The sequence below is a fragment of the Haplochromis burtoni genome, unplaced genomic scaffold (assembly GCF_018398535.1).
Source record: "Haplochromis burtoni strain Fernald_Lab_line unplaced genomic scaffold, NCSU_Asbu1 Contig_50, whole genome shotgun sequence".
In the NCBI taxonomy this organism is placed as follows: domain Eukaryota; kingdom Metazoa; phylum Chordata; class Actinopteri; order Cichliformes; family Cichlidae; genus Haplochromis; species Haplochromis burtoni.
In genome coordinates this window covers 1,540,385-1,562,700 of record NW_024582411.1, presented here as the reverse complement: position 1 = coordinate 1,562,700, position 22,316 = coordinate 1,540,385, and the positions used below count along the sequence as shown (strand labels likewise).

The 22,316-nt window shown below is 41.6% G+C and overlaps 2 protein-coding genes across 11 annotated transcripts in view; one reads left to right on the top strand and one right to left on the bottom strand.

The window, feature by feature from the left end:
* Nucleotides 1–8,632, bottom strand: part of mical2a (microtubule associated monooxygenase, calponin and LIM domain containing 2a) — a 40,598-nt gene extending 31,966 nt beyond the window's left edge. For 5 of the 7 annotated variants that reach the window (XM_042220553.1, XM_014335901.2, XM_014335899.2 and 2 more), the window contains exon 1: nt 8,511–8,632. The gene's annotated coding sequence lies outside the window, so the exon portion shown is untranslated. The remainder of the gene's footprint in view (nt 1–8,510) is intronic. The other 2 variants (XM_014335902.2, XM_005929607.3) reach the window with 2 other exon arrangements.
* A 20-nt stretch (nt 8,633–8,652) lies between these two features.
* Nucleotides 8,653–21,048, top strand: dkk3a (dickkopf WNT signaling pathway inhibitor 3a). 4 transcript variants are annotated; one of them, XM_005929532.3, is made up of 8 exons: nt 8,653–8,756; nt 15,201–15,450; nt 15,677–15,748; nt 15,835–15,894; nt 16,672–16,764; nt 18,524–18,668; nt 18,756–18,912; nt 19,027–21,048. In XM_005929532.3, the coding sequence occupies exons 2-8, from the start codon at nt 15,253–15,255 to the stop codon at nt 19,127–19,129; spliced, it is 828 nt and encodes a 275-aa protein (XP_005929594.1). In that variant the 5' UTR covers nt 8,653–8,756; nt 15,201–15,252; the 3' UTR covers nt 19,130–21,048. The 4 variants fall into 4 exon arrangements, with proteins under 4 accessions (XP_005929594.1, XP_005929593.1, XP_005929592.1 ...); XM_005929531.3 differs by lacking the exon at nt 8,653–8,756 and adding an exon at nt 14,254–14,271; XM_005929530.3 differs by lacking the exon at nt 8,653–8,756 and adding an exon at nt 14,261–14,363.
* The last annotated feature ends 1,268 nt before the right edge of the window (nt 21,049–22,316 follow it).

Below are 22,316 nucleotides of genomic sequence, written 5' to 3'. Positions count from 1 at the left end.
CATGCATGGCAGGAAACTGTGATTGGAATATTGTTGTATATTCATGGGTTTTTTTAAGCTTTTGTAATGTCTTCCATTGCCTGTATTTAGTCATTTTCTTTGACATTTGCATTAAAATAATCTTTTGGGCTGCTAAGTTATACCACAAAATGAACAAAAGAAACTTCCATTGTCATCACTATTGTCTGTTGCTGTATTTTCTCTATGCAATGACATCATTTTACTCTAAACTTTGGTGAGTGCTCAATAAGCTCTCATGCCCTTGGTGGACGGCTCAGTCAAAGAGATGTTTACTGCATTTATGTATTCACATTACAGTCTAAGCAAAGTGGTAAAACAGGCACCCTTATTGGAAACATCTGCTATAGGAGCCTGCGAGGACTATTGAAAAGGTACCACTTACTGTCTTCAGAGCCAAGTCGATGCTCAACACTCTAACTGCACTGTCTCTGGCAGAGTCCTATGACTTCACCATCCCTGCCTGACAGAATGGAAAGTCACTTGTGGGCCGACACAGTGAATCCGCAAAGCAGCTGTAAAAAATATAACTAATGACAGATGAAGCAGGCTGAACGCACATGCACACACGCCATACACGTCTTATGTCTAACCATATAATGCTTAATAGGATTGGAGATTTTGATTGCATGTAGGTTTAAGTTTCCTGTGTGTTTAGAAAGGAGTATAATTAAGTGAAAGTCCTGAGAAGATCAAGGGAAGTGATTAATTGTAAAAAGGCTGTTTTATATAGAAATAGCTTTGGTTTGTTTGTTTTAATTATCAATCCAGGAAGTACTAATATCTGATAAATTGTCAGTGATGTCACAGTACTTTGTGCAATCACTTTTTTGTAAAAAAAAAAAAAAGAAAAGAAACAAAACTCCTAAACAACTAATGCTTGTTTGTAACAGTGGCCAAGAGAAAGGCTCTTTTCCTCTTAAAAAATAACTTGTAAGCACAGCTTAGGTTTGCAAAGTTGCATCTGAACAAACCACAAGACTTCTGGAAGAATCTCCTTTGGTGAGACAAGACCAAAGTGAAGATGTTTGACCATAATTCCCAGCACCACATCTGGGAAAAACCAAACATAGCATATCAGCACAAACACCTCATACCAACTGTCAGCCAAAGTGGTGGAGGGGTGATGATTTAGGCTTTTTTTGTTTTGTTTTTTTGCAGCCACAGGACCTTAGAGTTATTGAGCCCACCCTGACCTCCTCTATATAACAACTTGTTCGAGAATCAAATGTAAGACTAACAGTAAGCTTGGCCTAAACTAGGTCATGCAAGAGGACAATGATCCCAAGCACACGGCTCTCATGTTGGGTCACTGGAGCAGGTAGCTCTCCAAATTTGATTTGGAAGATTCTTGTAAAGAAAAGTGGGACAAAATTCCTCCACAACAAATTGACAGAATGACACAATCCTACAGAAAACAATTACTTTAGGTTCTTGATGCTAAATGTGGTTTTTCAAGCTACTGAATCATGCGATGTACTTTGTTTTTCACAGTACGGTGAGAACATTTTATCTCATTCCTGCGTACGGATGAGCATGCAACTGAGTGTCCTACATATAAAATGAAAGCACTGACGTGTCTTTGAGAGACACCGCCAGGTATCAGTTTTCAGTATGAGGAATCTTAGGAATGTGAAAGTGTACCTGCAACACCTACACAACAAAAATCTTTAAATCTTTATGTCCTCCTACACTACTCTATAAGATATATACTTTCTTTGTCTGTGGCCCTCAGGAACATGTTAATTTGTTACTAGCAAAGCCAGAAATCATTTTTTAAAAAGAGGCATAAACAAAACATTTTGTACCCTATGTAGTATGGCCTTTGTATACCTGTGTATCTGGAAAAGGAAAAATGGCACCAAAGATGGGGGGGGAAGCAACAACAATTCATTTACTTGTGACTTTATGGTGTCAGTCTGTTTGTTTTTTCCTTATTATTCAGTTGAATCAATTTTTTCTCTAAATTTTCATAGATATGGCATTCACACTGGCCACTATTTTCCCTACTGGCAACCCTTTTTCTTTACTTTAAGTCAGTTGACTTCTGTTTGCTTTGGCTTCATTGATTTGATGAGTCTGCTTAGTTGAACTGGCAGTTTAAATGATCTGCATGTTGATGTTATAGACTTTGGGTGGATGTGTATATACCACGAGGTAAATGAACAAAGCAGGAAAGGAAAACAAACGTTCAAAACCACCATGAGAAAACTACAAGGCTTCAAACATAAATCCTTTCAACTAAACAAAAATGTGAATACAAAACTAATAATAATGTTGCGCAAAATAAGTAAATAAATAAAAACACTTTAACCCATGACTATGCCATGCCATTTTGGCTCTTTCATCTATCTTTACGTGACATCCCCTGGTGACTAATAGGCGAGCAGGATTTTCTTTCCTGTGTTGCTGTTTAGGCTCACATCGGTGTGATGTTTAATGGCCCGCAGTGAGGAATTAATAACTTCCCTCAAATGACTTAAAGCAAAATAAACAAGGCCATTTTGAAAATGTAAGGCGTGAAAGTAAACACTTGTCAGAAAAATCACTACTCAAGTAAAGTACAGAGACATAAAAATTCTACTTAAGCACAGTAATGAAGTATTTGTACTTCGTTACTTCCCACCTCTGCCTAGTGGTGGCTGAGGTTTGCAGTATCAGTTTCTCAATGAAGAGACCTCCACTCAGATAAAAAACAAACAAACATGTGCACACTAAGGATGTTCCTGTCAATTAATTTCATAGTCGACTAAACGAAGGGGGGGAAAAGTAGACTAGCTAGTCTAAGACTAAGAAACACTCAACTATGATGTTAAATTCGAAAACTATTTAATGGACTATGTCAAAAATTGATAAGAAAACAATTTTAAACCATTTATGACATTTTTGGTGTTCATATCGCACTTTTAGACTCTATAAAAGCAAACATAGACCCAGAACCATGGACTGAACTACCAAGCTTCTGGTAGAGCTAGCTCTACGTCATGACCAGAAAATGACATCAGTGCTCCCACCAAAAAAGTCATCAAGGAGGTTTGATTCACAGTCAAATATTCCAACTTCCACTTTAAACCAGCGAGCGTGCAGTGAGTAACATTTAGCAAATCACAATCTGTGATTAGTGGTCATAAGTGGACGGATATCCTCTGAACATGTGCAACAGTATTAGCTCATTAGCTCATAAGCCTTTTTTCTTTTTACATGTAAAATTATTAATGGGAACAGTAACCTTTTAAGATACATTAGATAACTTGATGGTTGAGAGAAAGACAGGATCTCCAAAAGGCAAACATCAGCCAATAATAACAGTGGACTGATACATCGTTCCGACTCTAGTGCAGACTGTTTGGAGGTCAAAGAGCGAGCTATATCTGGGTTTTAGCTACACAAGCAAAGCTTGTTAAAAAGATCAATTCAGTGGCAGATTCCACGGAAGTCTGACAGCAAATAAGTACAGAATATCAACATTTTTATCTCTAAGAGATACTCTTAACTCACTGAGTGTAAGACAATCAGTGATTGAACAACACCATGTGAAAACATTGGTTGTGCTTTAAACCTAAAGGCAATAAATACAGTGTAAGAAACTGGATCAAGTGTCAATGCACTGTCTTCATTTGTTTCTGCAGAGCACGGAGCTTCTGGCTATCAGGATACAATAGGAAGCTGACAACACAAGGAAAACATTGGGAGTGCTGGGAAATGCACATACTGTAGTGCCGTCAGCCAGCAACAGTAATTACAGACTGGATTGAAGAAAACCAGGAAGGAACCCTCTGTAGACCTGATAAGCAGGCAGCTTGCCTCTGAAAACATTGCACTCATGTGGACTTCAGCCTGTGGGCTCTGCCCTCCACCAGGCCCCAAAGCTCCACAGTATTATCTCAGCTCTCAGAAATCTGGCTGCGTGTTCAGGCAGCATTGCCAAAACAAAGGAAGATTTGTCATGAGATAGGTAGAAAGACTGACAGATCACAGTATACATCAGTCAACTTCAGAGGGGGAAAGGTCTAAATTCACTCAAACGGGAGCAGACTTGTGAAGCTTCGGGGCTGCTTTCTGGAGGCCCATTTGACCTGCAAGGCGTGTTCTCCACATGGCTCTATCAGAGAATAATTTATCAGGAGTCGCACTGACACCAACAATTTACAAGAGCAATTATTACATCTACCTACACGTTATTAGAAGTCCCTACAGTCTCCTTAATAAACCAATAAATGGACTCACGACAACCTAACATTACATATCAGTGAACTTGGACCACTCACACCACAGAGAGGCACATTAAAGGTTTGGACAGCCGTGTATCACTGCCTGGCAGGAACAGCAGCTTCTGCACGCCAGCAATCATGAAAGCTAGTCTTGGAATAGACAAGTGTCATGTTGCAAAAGAAAACAGCACATGATACGAAAGGACATCGTCACAAGCAAAAACATGTAAACAAGAGACTCTGTAAACTTGATTAGCGCCAGAAAAACCCACAAAATTGCACAAAGTTCAACCCAATAAGAGTCAGAGTTTGGTACCATCAGGCTAACGCTTCAGGTGATGCACCGCACCGCAGTAAAATTACTACAGCTGTGTCGGTCCTTCAGTGGCTCCAGCTTAACTGTGTTTATATGCGATATGTGCCAATGTTGTAATGTAGAAATGGGGAAGCAGAAATGTGTTTGTTTGCTGTCCTATTTTAAGCTGACCTGAAGTGGCAGAGATGACTCCTACGAGTCAAATAGGAACTTTAACCATGGCGCAGATGATTAAGCAGCAGACCACACGGAACGACGGGCCGCACCTATCTCCCAGAGCTCCTGTCTCTTTTAGTGTAGCTGATGCCTGGACACATGTGCCTGTTTTTTATGCTGTGGAACAAGGAAGGAAACATATTGCAGAGAGGAAGGAGAAAGTTTACAACACCTCCCTGGCAATAATGACTACAAGCTTCCACTCTGGGTCAGTGTTTCAGGCTGTGTGAAACTCATTGTTTTTACTGTACCTCACATATTTTTAACATTTCAGTTCACAAAGACATTCAGTGATTTTAATACTCGACAAGCTCACAAGTAGATGTCTTGATTACTGTAACCATCTAACCTAATCCTAACCAAGCAACAAACACTGTTTCAGAGGCAGAACTGGGTCGAAACACCATGAACTGTGAAATGTATTAGCACAATCACGACCTTCACAATCATTAATATGACTCAAAAGTCCCACAGTTTCACCAATCATTAATACTAAAAAAGGAACGAAACGATTTTTTAAAAAAGGAATGGAGGAAAGCCATCCACTGTGGCAACTCGTTAAGGGAGCAGGGGGCAAATTTCCCTTCAACTCAACCTGACTTCATATTTTTCACCTGGATGCCTGCACACCACCTGCAAGATAAGCCCCTGTTGCACAGATCTAGAAACTGCTCACCAACCCTGTTCCACCCCAAAGATCCTTGCGGCCTCTATCAAACCTTGACCATGACCCTGATCAGGTGACCCTGAATCCTCCCTTAGTTCGCTGCAATAGGCCTAGGCTGCCAGGGGCTTCCCATAATGCACTAAATGTTTCGTGTTCACTCACCTTCTTCACCCACTATGTGCTTCACACCACTTTTTATTTAATCATTAGTTATTAATCTCTCTTCCAGAGCAGGTTTTTTGTGCTGTCTTCCTTCCCTCAGCCCAACCTGTCATCGCAGATAGCTGGCCCTCGGTGAGCCTGGCTTTTCCTGTTAAAGGGAATTTTTCTTCCCACAGTCTAGCATTCACACACTTACACTCCAGTAGATACATGTTGCCCAAGAATACTTTGGCATGCGGAGCGGAGGAATCAAGGATTGAACCACCAGCCTTCTGATCACCGAGCATGAGCCACAGCTCAGGCCAGTGGATTTAAACCCAGGCTCTTCTTACTGTGAGGTGATTACTAGCGCTTACTAGTGTTGACCATCACACAACCATGCCACCCACTGTGCGTATATAAATTTACCTGTTTTGTCAGGCAAAGGTCTTAAAACCCTGATAACTATCCTGAAACTAAAGATAGACTTTGGTCTATTAAATAACGTTTCTTTTAGATCCTTCATAAGGACCATAAAACTGTAGTTCCTCAGTTGGCACCATGAGTCAAGGGGGCTGTGCAGCTTTCTGCACTCACTGAACCTCCAGGGACTGTTGTTAGGTTAAACTCCAGTAAAGCTGGTAATTGCAAACTAAAAATGAAATGCTGCCACGGGAATTTGCAATGTAAGCTACTGAACCCTGTCACACTCATTTTTTCAACAGTAAAGTGGCAGTTTACAAATGGGGACGTTTGTATGCTTCCGTTTCACCAGTCAGTTTATCGCACTGGTTCCTCATGTGTTACAATGGTTCAAGAATCTGACGTACAGCCCCTATTGCTGCTTGATGTTTGTGTATTCTTTCAGATGTACAGTACACTTCAGTGCTAAAAGGAGACAACCAGGAATCACAGATGAATCTGTCATAGCTCACCATGTTTGGCACACGAGCGTCAAAGCCACTGAGACAAGAATATACAGTTTACTGTGACTTCCAACGCATTTTACATCATAATGCATGAAGCCAAAAAAAGGGTAAATGAAGGGGGAATTCGAGCTAGAGGAGAATTCTGCGGTCGCATTTCGATGTTGATGCAGAAAGAGGTTGTTTACTATAAAATATAAAGTCCAGCAGGGATTAAAAAAAAACAAAAAACAAAAAAAACCCCACTCTTTCCATGCTGGAGAATAATCTTTCATTCTGTCTGTGAAGGTTCTCAGTCATCCAGGTTATCGTAGTCTAAGGAGCTTGCAAAGAAAAGCGTCTGGACTTCTTTAAGTTACTTGAAGACGTTTCACCTCTCATCCGAGAAGCTTCTTCAGTTCTAAGGTCAAATGGTGGAGAGTCCCAGATATAAACCTAGTGGGAGTAACCCCCCACAGAGGGACAAAAGGACCCCCTGATGATCCTCTAATCGCCTGAGCCAAGGTGTGAAACTGGGTGTGGGTCCCAATCAGCCAGAGTTTCAGGTGATTGTGAAACCTGGCCCCACCTTATCATGCGAATTCCTGAGATCAGATGGCCCAGGGTGTGAGTGGGCGTTAAGGCGTCTGGGGAGAGATCTCAGAACTGGATTATAGATGGCAGAGAGTTGGTGTCGTAAACCCCCGCCTCTGTTCAAAGATGGTCACTCACAGTGGACATAGATGGCTTCTTTCACTCCTCTTTCAAACCATCTGTCCTCTCTGTCCAAAATGTGAACATTGGCATCCTCGAAAGAGTGACCTTTATCCTTAAGATGCAGATGGACTGCTGAGTCTTATCCTGTGGAGGTGGCTCTTCTGTGTTGTGCCATGCGCTTGTGAAGTGGCTGTTTGGTCTCTCCAATGTAGAGGTCTGGGCATTCCTCGCTGCACTGTACAGCAATCTTTCATTCTCACAGTTCGATGGGCAAACCTAAGCTGTATCTAAACTTCACATTCTTAAACTACACAGGAAATGATTGCTCACACAGCACTAGGAAGGAGCGCTACCGCTATTTGTATGACTCTTTAGAGCTTCCAGAAAACTGTGTCTCATGAATCATCTCCCAAGCCATATGAAACATAGCAGGCGGCGAGCTTGTGCAGTATGTTGAAACACATGGAAGAAGGATAAACAAATTAGTCTAGGCTGAAGGGCTTTTTCCTGCTTCATCAGGAAGACCTGCTAGATCCTAGGTCCAGCTGTGTATTAACTTGTAGTTACACTGCAAAACATTAACAGGTGGCTTCTGCCTCTCATTGAGCTTCTTTTTAGTAGCCGGCCTGTAAAGGCAGCCAACACCACACCTTTCTTTATTATGCAACGTATGTCGGTGTGCAGCTCAAAATAAATAAAGCCTGAGGTGGTATTTAGAGTCTAGAAGCCACTGAGTAGGTGGTTATGAGAGGAAGAGTTAACTAACCAGCAGCTTTACCTTTTTGAACTTCGATGCATAGAAAAGATCTCATTCCGGGTTTTAAAGGTCCCTGGAGTCATGCTTGACAGGCTGGCACACTACACAAGATTTATGGCTTACAGCAGCACAACAGCACCAAAAACAAACAAAACTAAACTAAAGTAGGCTGGGCGAAGTGCAGATAACCTTTTTTGTTATCAGAGAATAGGAACGAGCCTCTGTCAGATGTCTGACTGCTCCCAGGCAGCCTTCAACCGGGAAGCGATATGATCACGCTTCAGTTTTTGGCACCAGTTCAGAAAGCTCCAACGACATGAGAAACAGTGATCGTGGATAAATCAGTAAACAAACGAAACAGCATACAAAGTAATGACTGGAGTGAATCCTGGATTTCTCGCTAACAGCGTGCCTGTCATTCATTCCCGGTGTAATAACTGCTAACTTTGATCGCGTTGCTTAACAGGATCAAAAACTTCTATCAGGTGTCTCACGGTCACACCTCCCACAGCTGGCACTAATGACATCAGAAACGTACACAGCGTGAAAGAGCAGAACTTACCTTGTGCGCCTTTCTGCCTGAGCCTTCGGTTAATCGAGCTGCGGGACTGCTGTGGAAAGTAAAGTGCGTCCTCAGTCAGACTGACAGGCAGTAGTTTCTGTGCAGCTGCGTCCAGCGATTAAGGGGCGGTGCTCTAACGTGGGACACATCCCACGTGGGCACAGCGCCTGTGGCTGCTGTTTAATCCACACTTTCTCAGGGAAGGGCACCGCTCCGCCGACCACCTGCTGTCTGCGCAGAAAGCAGGTGAGAGCTGCCCGCACAACACACTGGATCCACCCCTGAATATTAAAGGATTACCAACGTAAATAAATACTTCAAATCAAAAATGCTTTTATTCAAAAAGATGATTAAGTCATTATTACTGAGGAAGATCCAAATACACTAACTAAACACATCTAACTAAACCTGTAAATATCAAAAAAGTTATTCGGGTGGAAGACGAGACTACGAGGCGCCAGAAACTCCACTTAGTCAACACTGTGGGTCATGTTTTGCAGCTTGTCAGCAGGAAATGTACAAAACCACAGCACCGTGGACAAAACCTGTGAGCAAACCATTTGAAAAAAGGCTTAAAATAGGCGGCAAGGACGGATATAGGTTTATTTTTAAAGTGCGTTGCGCCATCTTGTGGCCTGTTTTTGAAATAGAAAGAAAACTACCACGTCTCGCGCTTCTGTTTGAGCGGGTTTCCACTGGTACGCTGGACCGGTGAACACCGGGGTTGGTTGACAGGTTGCTTGTTACTGCTACATCAATGTGCAGTGTGGATTTCTGTCACACATATATCACACATTTGACCTGACAATAAGCCCATTTTGCAGTTCTGTTTGTGGAAAACTTTGAGATGAAGACATATTTTGTCAGTTTCTTGGGTCAGAGTGATTTTTTTGTGCGTGTTGTTGTTGTTGTATTTGTTTTAATAGCTCTTAAACAAAATTAGTCATTTCAGGGGAGACTTTTTTGAAAGAAAAACGAAGACAAGACTAAATTATTTATTTTATTGTGTGACTCCTTTTTTATATATTCATTTATTTTTGCAGGACGTTATGTGGCGAGCCCAAGAAAGCAATGTCTATCAAAACTGGTCTTTTTTAAATTTTATTTTAATGCTTGCCTTTTTAAAAAAAAAAAAAAAAAAAGAACTTTATTGGACAAACAGTGAGTATACAACATACGAACAGATGAAGTATACAAAAGAACAGAACATGAACACACAAAACCAGGGGTAAAAAAAATAATTATATGGATACACACAAAAATTCACATATATATGATGTTTTAAGAGCTTTTTTGTTGGTGGAGTCTGATACTGATTGGATGTACAATTCCACATCCTTAAGAAAATGACAGAAATATGGTGTTTTATAAGTAAACTTACATTTATGGATAAAAAATTTAGCTAAAAGTATTAACAAATTTATTACTGCCAAAACTGATGTCACAACGATCGTACCCCTGGAAATTGAGGGGTTTACGTTTGTCATGACTGACTTGTGTGACTCTTACATCAAGACTACCAACATTCAAATATCCAAAGCGGGTGTTTAAATGTTGGTAGTCTTAAACAAAACCTTTGTTACTGGATAATTGCTTGGCAAAGTGTCAAATTTTATTTAGACTTTTTACTTGCCTAAAAGCTATAATCCTACTGAAGAAGCCGAATAGTGCACATAATTAATCATCAAAATGCAGTCAAGCAAAAAAAAGAAAGAATACTAATTAAATTAGTAATGCTACCCAGTCATATGGAAAGATTTAGGGCCAATGTGTGACACATCTTTATTTTATTTTTTTACATTTTAATGTACATAATGATTATTTTATTAGATTTGTATTTTTAATTTTTGTTTTTACATTGATTCCACCAAATACAAACACAAATTAAATATATGCTGACTTTCTAGATGGAAGTAAATGTAAATTATATAATCTATAAAATGATGTAAAAGTATTTTTTTATTGCTTACAAGTACATCCATCCATCCATCTGCTTATGCCGAGCCGGTTTGCGGGGAAACGGCCTAAGCAGAGAAGCCCAGACCTCCCTCTCCCCACCCACCTCCTGGATGGCCGAACTCATCAACCTTCAGAGAAAGCTCATTTCCGCCGCTTATTTCCGTGATCTCATTCTTTTCGTCACTATCCACAGATCATGACCACAGGTGAGGTTAAGGATGTAGACCGACCGGTACATTGAGAGCTTGTCTTTTACTCTCAGCTGTCTCTTCACAACGACAGACTGATACAGCGGCTGCAGTGATGCAGACGCTGTATCACTGCAGCCTTCTCCCGTCACTTGTTAACAAGACTCCAAGATACTTAAACTCCTCCACTTGGGGCAGGAATTTGTCCCTGTCCCTGACAGAGTCCAACACCCACCGGAAACAAGTCCGACTTATTGCCAGCTGTGCAGACCAAGCTCTTGCAACAGGTTGCATAAGCATTTAGCTTATACAAACTGCTTAAAAGTTCTCCCACAGTCCAAAGACATCCAGTTAGTGGGGACAGGTTAATTGATCAATGTAAATTGCCCATAGGTGTAAATGCGGGAGTGAATGTGAGTGGGACTGGTTGTCTGTCTCTGTGCGTTAGCCCTGCGACAGACTGGCAACTTGTCCAGGGTGTACCCTGGCCTCTCACCCCATGACAGCTGGGATAGGCTCCAGCGCCCCCGTGACCCTGGAAAGGATATTCGGAAGCGAATGGATGGACTTTTCATAGTCACTTTGTTAATGCTGTCCATTTAAATGGTCTTACCCGTACACACTGGCTCCTGTTAAGGATCCTCCATCTGAATGATGATCTGAATACCCTTCTGAACAAACTAGCAGGTGTAGAAGGCACTACTGGCCCATATCTATGGGGCTGATTTCTGCTAATAATGCCCATTGAATGGAATGATGACTTCTGAAGCAGGTGTCTGGCGAGTAGCGCGGGAGTTTGGGATTCTTCATTATTCATGACACAGAGGGAAACTTTATTAATACTTTTGCAAAGTACGTGGCTTACCTCTAATAGTTAAACACATTAGGTCAATGACTGGATGAATTAGACTCATTAATGTCACGTGGTATGAATAAGCCAATTACATTGCAAACTCACTGAGATCAAAGAGCCATCAAACTGTGACGTCATCAGAAGAAATGCTTGTAAAGAACCCGCGTTCAGTCTGACCCTCAGTGTTTTTGTGTCCGTCAAACTTTCACTAAACTTCTCCTGCGAAGATGTACTGAGAAGAAGCATTTTTACACGTTTTCAACTAGTATCCAAGAAGGATTTCCACTCGTCTTATCGCTAAGATAGAAGACAGAATCTAGTTACACTCCAATCCAATCCAACTTTATTTATAAAGTACTTTAAAATAGCCAGCACAGGACCAAAGTGCTGTACAGTAAATAAGTTAAGAACAATAGAATAAAAGTTACAAAAACAAGTTAAACACATAATACATAAAAAATAAAACAGCCCTATATAAAAAACAACATAAAACATAGAATCAACAAAAACAACTAAAATAAAGGCCAACATCTCACTAAAACCAACATCATCAGCTCACTGCAGTCAAGTAAAAAAACCAACATCTCAAGTGGTGTCAAAGGCCAGGGTGAACAAATGGGTTTTTAGAATTGATTTAAAAACAGGCAGAGAAGAGACCTGTCTAATCTCTAAAGGCAGATTGTTCCACAGTTTTGAAGCTGCTACAGAAAAAGCACGATCTCCTCTAAGTTTACGCTCAGTCCTGTTTACATTCAGGAACAGGTGATCAGCTGACCTGAGAGCTGGTGATTGTATAAGGCTGTAGCAACACAGAGAGATATAGGCTATGGAGGGCTTTAAAAGCAAATAAAAGAATTTTAAAATGGATCCTAAAAGGAATGGGCAACCAGTGAAGTGAAGCTAAAATAGGGGAAATGTGCTTACACTTTCGAGTGTTAGATAACAGACAAGCTGCAGTATTTTGCACCCTCTGTAGATGAGTAATGTATGAAGCACTGACCCCTATATAAAGTGCACTACAGTAATCCAGCCGAGTGCTAACAAAGGCGTGGATGCAAACTGCATTTCGTTGCCCTGTACCTGTGACATGTGCAATGACAATAAAGTTGAGTTCTATTCTATTCTATAACTGTCTCCAAGTGCTGCCATGAAGGAATTGGTTTTATTTTAGTCAACTGCCTCAGCGGAAAGAAGCTAGATTTTACCACTGCCTTAATCTGACCGTCAAGCTTCAGTTCAGAGTCCACTTTGACCCCCAGGTTTGTGACAGTTGGCTTATTATACAGGGCCAAAGAATCTAAATACACATTGGGGGTCTCAGTGAGGCTACCAAAAACCATCACCTCAGTCTTTTTGTCATTGATTTTTAAAAACTTAAGAGACAACCAAGCCTTAATGTCATCAAGACACTGAAGTAATGGCTGTACGGAATATGTGCCTTTTTTCTTTAGAGGGACATAGATCTGACAGTCATCAGCATAAAAGTGAAATGCAATGCTGCGTTTTCTCAATATAAAACCAAGAGGGAGCAGACACAAAGAAAAGAGGAGGGGCCCTAGAACTGAGCCCTGTGGGACACCGCACAAGAGATGAGCGGAGGACGACACATGGTCACAGAGACTGACACAAAAAGTTCACTCTGCCAAGTAGAGCCTGAACCACTCCAGTGCTGTGCCTCTTATGCCCACAGACTGCTCCCAATGAGAGAGTAAAATGGCATGATCCACTGTATCAAACGCAGCTGTCACATCTAAAAGCACAAGAACAAGACAGTCACCAGCATCAGTAGCTAAAAATATGTAATTAAAAATTTTTCAAATGGCTGATTCAGTGCTATGTAAGGATGTAAAACCGGACTGGAAAATCTCTAGTTTGCTGCCCTGTCCTAAAGAAACAATAACCCCAGACACCCACGAAATAACTGTGCTAATCCCAACGAGATCTCCGAGGGAAAACTGCAAACCGCGAGAGAGTACTTACATGTTGAGGGGTTGCCTCAATGGACTCCTCAACAAAAGAAGGAATTTCCTTCATGTTGATACCTTTGTCGATTCAGAAACGCAACTTGAGGAAAAAAAACAAACATCTGGAGGAGGAAAACCAAATACTGAAGAAAGAGAACATGGAGGTGGAAAAGGTTACGCAGCCTCAAGAGCTGGAAAACATAAAAAGCCACTATGCACAGCTGGAGGAAAACAAAAAACCTAAACAGCTGGAGCACAAATATGAAATAATGGAGAGAAAGATGCATCTGAAAGTGGCAGAGCTGAAAGATGCCCACTTGATAACTGAAATAGAAAATGACTACAAGCAATATCAGCTAAACAAACACATGGAAGCCAAACAACAACCGCAGGAGAAATGTCAAGAGTTTGAGCTGAAGAACCAAAGGCTGCAGAACAGAAATGCAGAGTTAGTTAGAGTCAGTTAGAGTTAGTGTTAGGAGTGTGTAATAATAATAATCATCCTCTTGTCATTGGGTACAGCTACAAGTGTGCTTTCAGGATGTAGCAGATGTAAAAGCTGCATCTCAGACACTTCAAGCATCAGTCAGCATGTTAAATGTTAAAGTCGATGGCAATAGGTGAGTAGGTGAATTTTGTCAAAAAATGTGTGCAACTACAGGACAGTCCAGGGATTATTTTTATTTTATTTATTTATTTATTTAGTTTACGCACGGGAAATTGACAGATGGATTGGTGCTGCCCCTGCAGTGATGCGGACACTGTACCGATCAGTCGTGCTGAAGACGGGTAGTGACGTGAGTAGAGCCGCTGCTGCTCCACATTGAAAGAAGCCAGTGGAGGGGGTTCGGGTATCTCACTAGGATGCCTCCTGGGTGAGGTGTTCCAGGTATGCCCACAGGGCAGACCCAGGACACGCGGGAGAGATGATATCTCTCAGCTGGCCTGGGAACACCTTGGTGTTCACCCGGAAAGGCTGGAGGAGGTGGCTAGGGAGAGGGAGGTCTGGAGGTCCTGCCCTGGTGGAGTTTCTTAATGTAAAACTCATTGTTGCAGCCAGGGGCAGCACAAAACTGATTTTTAGTTTTAGTGTCCTCGTTTTCCTCTTTGTTCTCGATACTGTCAGTAGTTAGCTAACATAAACTAATGCTAGTCCGTTAGCCGCAATCAACCACATGATGTCGTGTTCCCTACCGACAGAAGATGGCGCTAAACATGTTTTGAAAACTTTCTCAGCTTCACAGAGTGAATGTCCGTTTTTGAGAACAGGGCTCAATGATGACAGTTTACAGTTTTTCGTAACTGTTTTAGCAGCTAAAGTATACTTCCGCTTACATCACCAGCTTCTGTGTAAAACTGCAAGCACACCTGCGTTTAAAAAAAGTCAGGTTTGATGTGTGTTTTTCCATTTTATTTTTGTTTTTAACGGCAGAGAAGAAAAACCTTGTCTCTGTTTACCTGGGCTACGCTTACTCACTGTTTACCTCGCCTATTGACTTCGAATAGTGGTTAAACTTGGCCGGAACTATGTTTGAAGTGCGCTGTTAAGTTGGTAACACACAATTAAAATAATGCGCACATTATCAAGTCGGCTTATTTTTCATTTTATGTATTATTTCTATTGTTATTTCACCTGTTAAGGGGCCGTCATGAATGTGGAGGTTTGATGAAAAAACCCTGCAGTGACGGAAACATCAGCTGTGGTGACGCTGTTTGTGTTTCTCAGCATCACTGCCACACCCTCCTCGGAGTGCAGCAGCAGCATCCTCAGCAGCAGCATGGTGCCAGCCATCCTGCTCGTTTTGGCTGTCACAGCAGTCTGCAATGGCATCCTCCCTGAGATAGTGGACCCGGGCATTAGTCACATCCTGGAGAATGACTCTGCACAGGGACAAGCGGAGCCGGACAGCGTATTTGTGGAAGTGGAGCAGCTGCCAGAGGATCCACAGCAAAAGCCCGAGGACTCGTTTCACCAAGTAAGCAGCCAGTTGCACCTCTCACTCAGCTTTTTACATGACATATAGCATTACCTAACTGCCTGTAGTATGTAGGATCTCAGTGGGTTGTATGATGAAAGTATTTTTTTTAAAACACTTCAATCTCTGGACAGAAATGAAGATCAGATGCAGCAATAAAGTAACATCAGAGTTATGCATCTTTTTTCCTGAAATCTGGCTTTGATCCTCTCCAAAATCCTTTCAGATAAATGAGGAGAACTCTCAGTCGAGTCTTCACAATGCAAATGCTTCTGATAAAGTGACTGATAAAGACCAGGTAGGCTAAGAAACAGTAAAGTAAAGTGAGGCACTGTTTGTTTCCCCTTGTGATTGAAACTTAATGTATGTCCCATCTTCACCCAGGAGACAAACAACATTACCACAGTCGACAGTTCTAACGACCTGGAGAACAGAGTCGATCACGTAAGCCCGTCCTGTTTACCTGCACGTTCAAAAAGAAATCTAGCTTTTGTATGACCTTCAGCTGCTCGGTTATCATCACTGAAGAGGTTGCATAATGTCTTGGTGCACCATCACAGCCACTGACTTGGCACTATGTCAGCAAACGAATCAAAAGCGTACTTTTGTCTCCATTCGGCCCTTTTCCTGTGTACAAATAAGTGGTAAAGATGTCAATTCTCAAATGGTCTACTAGGCTTGTCATTTTTAAATAAGTGATGATTATGTGCTTTAGGACTAAAGCTGCAAACACAAAGTGAGGTTATGTAACCAAGCAGTTTGGGACATATGGTGATTAACTGTCAAATCCAGTTGGGTAGCTTTCTGATAACTCAAGTTTTGTGGCTCGGAGTGTCACAGTGCAACTAATAAAAGCATCAGTCCAAAATATCAGCCTAGTTTTTCCTGTATGAGTAAAAGAATCTCCATTTATGTGGTTAGCTTCTTGCTACATTTACACGCTGTCTCACCGTTTATTTTGGCAAAATCTGTTGGGTGATTTGATGTTAGACACAGAACAGAAAAACTAGGTCAGGCGTCAGTCTAAATAATAAATAAAACCAGAGAAGGTGCCGCATTAAAATATATGTTTTGTGCTTCAACACCTTCAACTGTACTGTGTTGTGAATGTGTATTCAGTTAAGGGTTTCTCTGACTAGAGCTGTCAGACCCATATTTAATATTTAAATGTAATTAGAAAAACGAGCTGGCCTGATGTAGTCTCGCCTCTCTCGTATTTAGGGATGCATCAGTGACGATGACTGTGGAAAGGGAAGGTACTGCCTTCACGACCCACATAATGCCAAGTGTCTGCCATGTAAAGCGCTCGATATGGTGAGTCAACCTAAGAGACTTTTCTGTGGACGTCTTCACTGTTTTCATAATTCTTCTCTAAAACGCACTGTTTCTCCTGTCTGACGCTTTCCAACACGCACAACACGATGCGCTCTTACATCCAGCCTGCTGAGGTTTCACACCGACTGCATTGCAGTGCGTCCACAAGTGTAATTGGAGTGTGCTGTTTCCAAGCACTCTGTCCTGTGAGCATCTCATGAAAGGGGGGCAGGTTAAATATGAGCTCTTCCCTTCCATCTGCTCTCTCAGAGAACATAGAGAACAAAAGCGATTCAAATCAAAGTCCTCTTATCTCATTGGTTTTATTCAGGACTCTGTTCTACCTGTGTTGCTTGTTCAGCTGAGTCTCAATTGGATATATTAGTGTTGATGTTGACGTATGAAAAAAGCAGTGGAAGATGATGGCAGCCTGCCAAACAAGGGTAGAGGGAGGATAAATGCACAGAGGACAGGATCTGTGTCTTCTCAAAGTCGCTGACGTGGAAAACTGTGACTTTGCAGTGTCTTAAAGATGTGATATTAGGATCTCTTTCCACTGCAATCACAGATCAGCTGACCTGCTGATCTCATTTATATATTTATATATATTCTTTAAGTCAGCAGGATTGGAGAATAATTAACGCCATTTGTGCTCAATACAATTCAATTCAAATTTATATATACAGCGCCAAATTACAACAACAGTTGCCTCGAGGCACTTTATATTGTACCTGATCCAGCCCTAACTATAGGCTTTATCAAAAAGGAAAGTTTTAAGCCTAATCTTAAGAGCATAGATAGTGTCTGTGTCCTGAATATAAACTGCTGGTTTCACAGAAGAGGTGCCTGAAAGCTGAAGGCTCTGCCTCCCATTCAACTTTTAAATACTCTAGGAACAACAAGTAAGCCTGCAGTGTGAGAGTGAAGTGCTCTAATGGTGTGATATGGTACTATAAGGTCATTAGGATAAGATGGAGCCTGATTATTTAAGACCTTGTATGTGAGGAGCAGGATTTTGAATTCAATTCTGGATTTAACAGGGAGCCAATGAAGGGAAGCCAATATAAGAGAAATATGCTCTCTCTTTCTAGTCCCTGTCAGGACTCTTGCTGCAGCATTTTGGATCACGTGAAGGCTTTTCAGGGAGTTTTAGAACATCCTGATAAAAACAATTTACAGTAGTTCAGCCTAGAAGTCATAAATGCATGAACTAGTTTTTCAGCGTCACTCTGGGACAGGATATTTCTAATTTTAGAGATATTGTGCAAATGGCAGAAAGCAGTCCTACATATTTGTTTAATATGTGCATTGAAGGACATATCCTAGTCAAAAATGACTCTAAGATTCCTCAGTGTTGCTGGAGGCCGAGGTAATGCCATCCAGAGTAAGAATCTGGTTAGAAACTGGATTTCTAAGATTTTTAGGGCCAAGTACAGTCACCTCAGTTTTATCTGAATTTAGAAGCAGAATGTTAGAGGTCGACCAGGTCTTTATGTCTTTAAGACATTCCTGCAGTTTAACTAATTGGTGTGTGTTATCTGGCTTCATGGATAGATAAAGTTGGGTGTCATCTGCACAGCAATGAAAATGTATCCTATGCTTTCTGATGATATTGCCTAAAGGAAGCATGTATAATGTAATTCTCCCAGGAATCTCAGTGTTGTTACAGTGGAGGTGCATGTTCTTTTAAAGCATCTGTGTTAGGAGAAGGGCTGCCTGCTGAATTGTTGGCTGTTTGCTCAAATGCTACTTTTCTTAGTCCTGCACTAAGGATGCAGAGTGCTGTGGCGAACAGCTCTGTGTGTGGGGCCAGTGCAGCCAAAATGCAACCAAGGGAGAGGCCGGAAGCACTTGTCAATACCAGACTGACTGCAGCCCAGACCTCTGCTGTGCTTTCCATAACGGTATGTGTAGTACAGCATGTGTTTATCAGTCACTACCTACACACCCCCAGAGAACTTACCTTTGTTTTTGTGTTGTGTGGTGATTAGTCCTCCTCTTCCCCGTCTGTTCGGCCAAGCCTATTGAACGTGAGCGCTGCTTTGGTGCCTCAAACCACCTGACTGAGTTGTTGTCCTGGGGCCCGCAAGATGAGGGACCCAGGAAATATTGCCCCTGTGCAGGAGATCTCCACTGTCAAGACCTGGGGTGAGTGCAGTACATATAATCACATAAAACAGATTAAAATACCGGTACCCCAAAAATATTAAAGTTTTATGTATGTATGATGCTGTAGTATTCTCTCTTTTTTTTCCTCCACAGAAGAGGGTCAATGTGCCTGAAAGGAGAGGACTCGAGTGAAGAGGACCCGAGTGAAGAGGACCTGACAGACACGCTGTACTCAGAGATAGACTACATACTTTAGGCTCGGCTCGATTTATTAACATTGCCTTGTAAAAAGCTAGACAGACTTCTGAGCTTTTTTCTTTTTTCTTTGCAAAGAGCACTTTCTATTTGCCGGCTTCAGTCAAAGCAGTAAATATTTAGGGCATGGGAAATGGATGGCAGTATATGTAGACTAAAATTTTAGAAATACAGACAGGTGGCACATGAAAGGAAAAAAACTGGCGGCTTATCCAAACTTGACTCAGCTGGTATTTGGATGACTTGAACCATTCACCTCCGTAGAAGAAAAACGCCACAGAGAGTGTCCAAAGCAAAAAGCAAGCCACAGCCTGAGGAGCTAGTTGTGTCATCGGCACGTTGTTTGATGATTCTTTAATCTTTGTAAGGAATTCTGGGCAAGAGGCACTTGAAGACAGCCACTTTGTAAAACACCTACTTGGCAAGTCCTTTGATGCAGCTTCATTTCTTTGTTGTTGCAGTCATCACAGTGGGGTGATGAAGTGCCTGCCCCTGTTTTCCTGGCATGGCTCATGTCCCCTTGGATTGTCGGGTTGCTCGAAATCAATATGAATTTGTTTGTGTAATCTCCTTTATCCTAGGATGAAACATGTCCACCATGATGGGAGTGGTTCTCTTCCAAGATTACATAATTACCCTAAATCCTATCACCCGGCAGTGATAGGATTTAGGGCAGGACCCCCAAGAGTCTAGACCCTGGTGGTGGCGAAGATGAAGACGAAGCTTGGTTGGAGCGCTGACTGAGGTGTCTGTAAGGTGGAAATGGGGGTGGTTGCACAAATGAGTCTGAAAGGGAGAATGACAGACAGCACAGTTTTAAACCACGGAAAGTGGAGGTTGATTGGCTCAAAGAAGGCAGACAAGAAGATGATTGGACTAGAGGGAGTGATGCAGAGAACAAAAAGCAGCCTAACACCCCGGAAAGCAGGTTGATGAGCAGATCTTCCTTGTTGAAGTTTCACGTTAGGCTTTCCATCATCATTTAAATACTAAACGAGGGAATAACTTTTGGGAAGATGTTTCATCCCTGCAGCAGAGCTCCGGAGATCTCAGGGCACGCTGAGGCTGCTCTGGTTGGTCATGTGGTCATCTAAACAGAACGGCCTTATTTTGGTTTTGCCTTTAATTTGTCATTCTTCTGTATGCAAATCGTGATGAAAGAAAAAAACAGGAAGAGTGTGTGTTTGCAACGACAAAGTAAATTGTCGTTGTCTTGAAACGACAATTTACTTTCTTACCCTCGACAGCAAGATAAAAATAACTCTAGACTTTATAAGCTGCTCACTTCGCTGACTATATATCTGATCACAGCAGATTGGAGTTGCTTCATGCACTGTATGAAAAATAAAACAGTAGGCATGTAGTTAGAACTGCTCTGTGTATAATGCTGGCATATTTTCAGTATGTGGCTTCTTCTTTTCCTGCTAACATTTCAATAACTGCTGCCAATGACTCTTTAAAATCTAAGAAGCTTGTTTACTTTTCTAACTGTAGCTGCTCGAAACTTGTACTAGTTTCTTAAGTTGAGAAAGTCTTTTTTTCCCCCCCACAGATGCGTTCTTCTCACAACCTAGCCCTCAACATTTACATTGCAGAGACGACATAGAACATAACCCAATGTTTTTGTGATCTATATTATACAGTTGTTCCTTTCTTTGATGAATCCATGGTGAAATGTTACCTGTGAGATGCTAAATTAAACTGAAGTGATGCTGTGTGTTCAGGTCATCTGAGCAGAATACACAGAAACTAGGAAAACAAATAATGTAGTCTCATGCAGTCAAGTTACCCTGCAAATCATTTTGCTGGGATTGTTATACATACTGAATATTAATTACACCAAAATTGAAGTAATGTACTGCTTCCTAGTATGGGATTCATAACAAAATGCCATGTAATCAATAAACTGATAAACCACTATCAACTGTACTTTGTAATCGCTCATTCACCAAGTACAAAAATCTGAGCTCAGGAGGGAAAGCAACTTTCTTTTTTTCCTCCTCTTTTCTCTATTTGAAGGCTGGAACTACCCTGATCAGATATCAGGATTATCATTAAAGACTGACCAGAATGCAGACCCCGTTTGAAAGTACTCAGTAAGACCGAGCAACGTTTTATACATTATATATTCCATAATATAAAAGAAGCTGGATCATTTGAAAAACAAAACTATTGGGAGGCAAAAATAAAGTAACCATCAGGATGCTCTAAAATGTATATAATCAGTTCAGATTGCCAAAGACAGGTTCCTTGGGATGTGATATCCCAGTACAGGTTTGTGTTTTGGTAAACTCTTCCAAATCACCACTCAGGGTACTCTAACACCTTTTCCTCCCACAAAAATGTTTAAGTCCGTGTGGACGAGCTGCACCATCTCAGCGCTGTGCACTCCCAGAGCAGAGATGGTTAACTTGTGTGGCACGGTGGTGCTGTGGTTAGCATAGCATAAGCATAGGCCCTGGGTTAAAATCCAAGAGTTGCATGTTCTCCAGCTTCCTTACACAATTAGCCGTAGGTGACTGTGAGCGTGAATGGTGGCCTGTCACTCCAAGTATCACACGCCTCGCACTATAACAGCCGGGGTAGTCTCCACCATGACCATGAATTTGATAAGCTGAAGAAAATGGGTGGATTTTCTGCAGTGTAGAGGTTGACAAATTCACCTTACAGGGTTTGAGAGTAAGTGACAAACCCAGCCTCAAGGGGTCACAGTGCAGCAGGAAGAGCATCCAGCGTAAATCTTTATAAAGAAAAAAAAATGTGTCAAGCTGGAAGTACAGCTAGTATAACATCTTAACGTGTTTTTATGAATTGGTTAGCAGTAAGAGAAAACTGCAGTTCTGAAAAAAGCACTTTAATTCATTTCTAAAATCATCTTAAACTATTTCCACACAGGATCTGAAATCTCAAAGAAATAAACAACAACAACAAAAAAAAGGTTCTCTTCTGATATTGGCATTTCTACAGTGAATAGCTGGTGGCAGCATCAGAGGCCCGGAAAGGAGGCCGTGATGCTGAGCTTTAGTCCTCAGAGCAGTTGCACAGGCAGACTGAGTCCAGCAGGCTTTCTACACCCGCTGGTGTCAGTCTATCAAGCAGCAGCAGGTAGAAGCGCCAAAAATCCAACCTCTGACTCTTGCCCAACACCCAGAGAGAGCTCTCTCCTCTCACACACACACACACACACA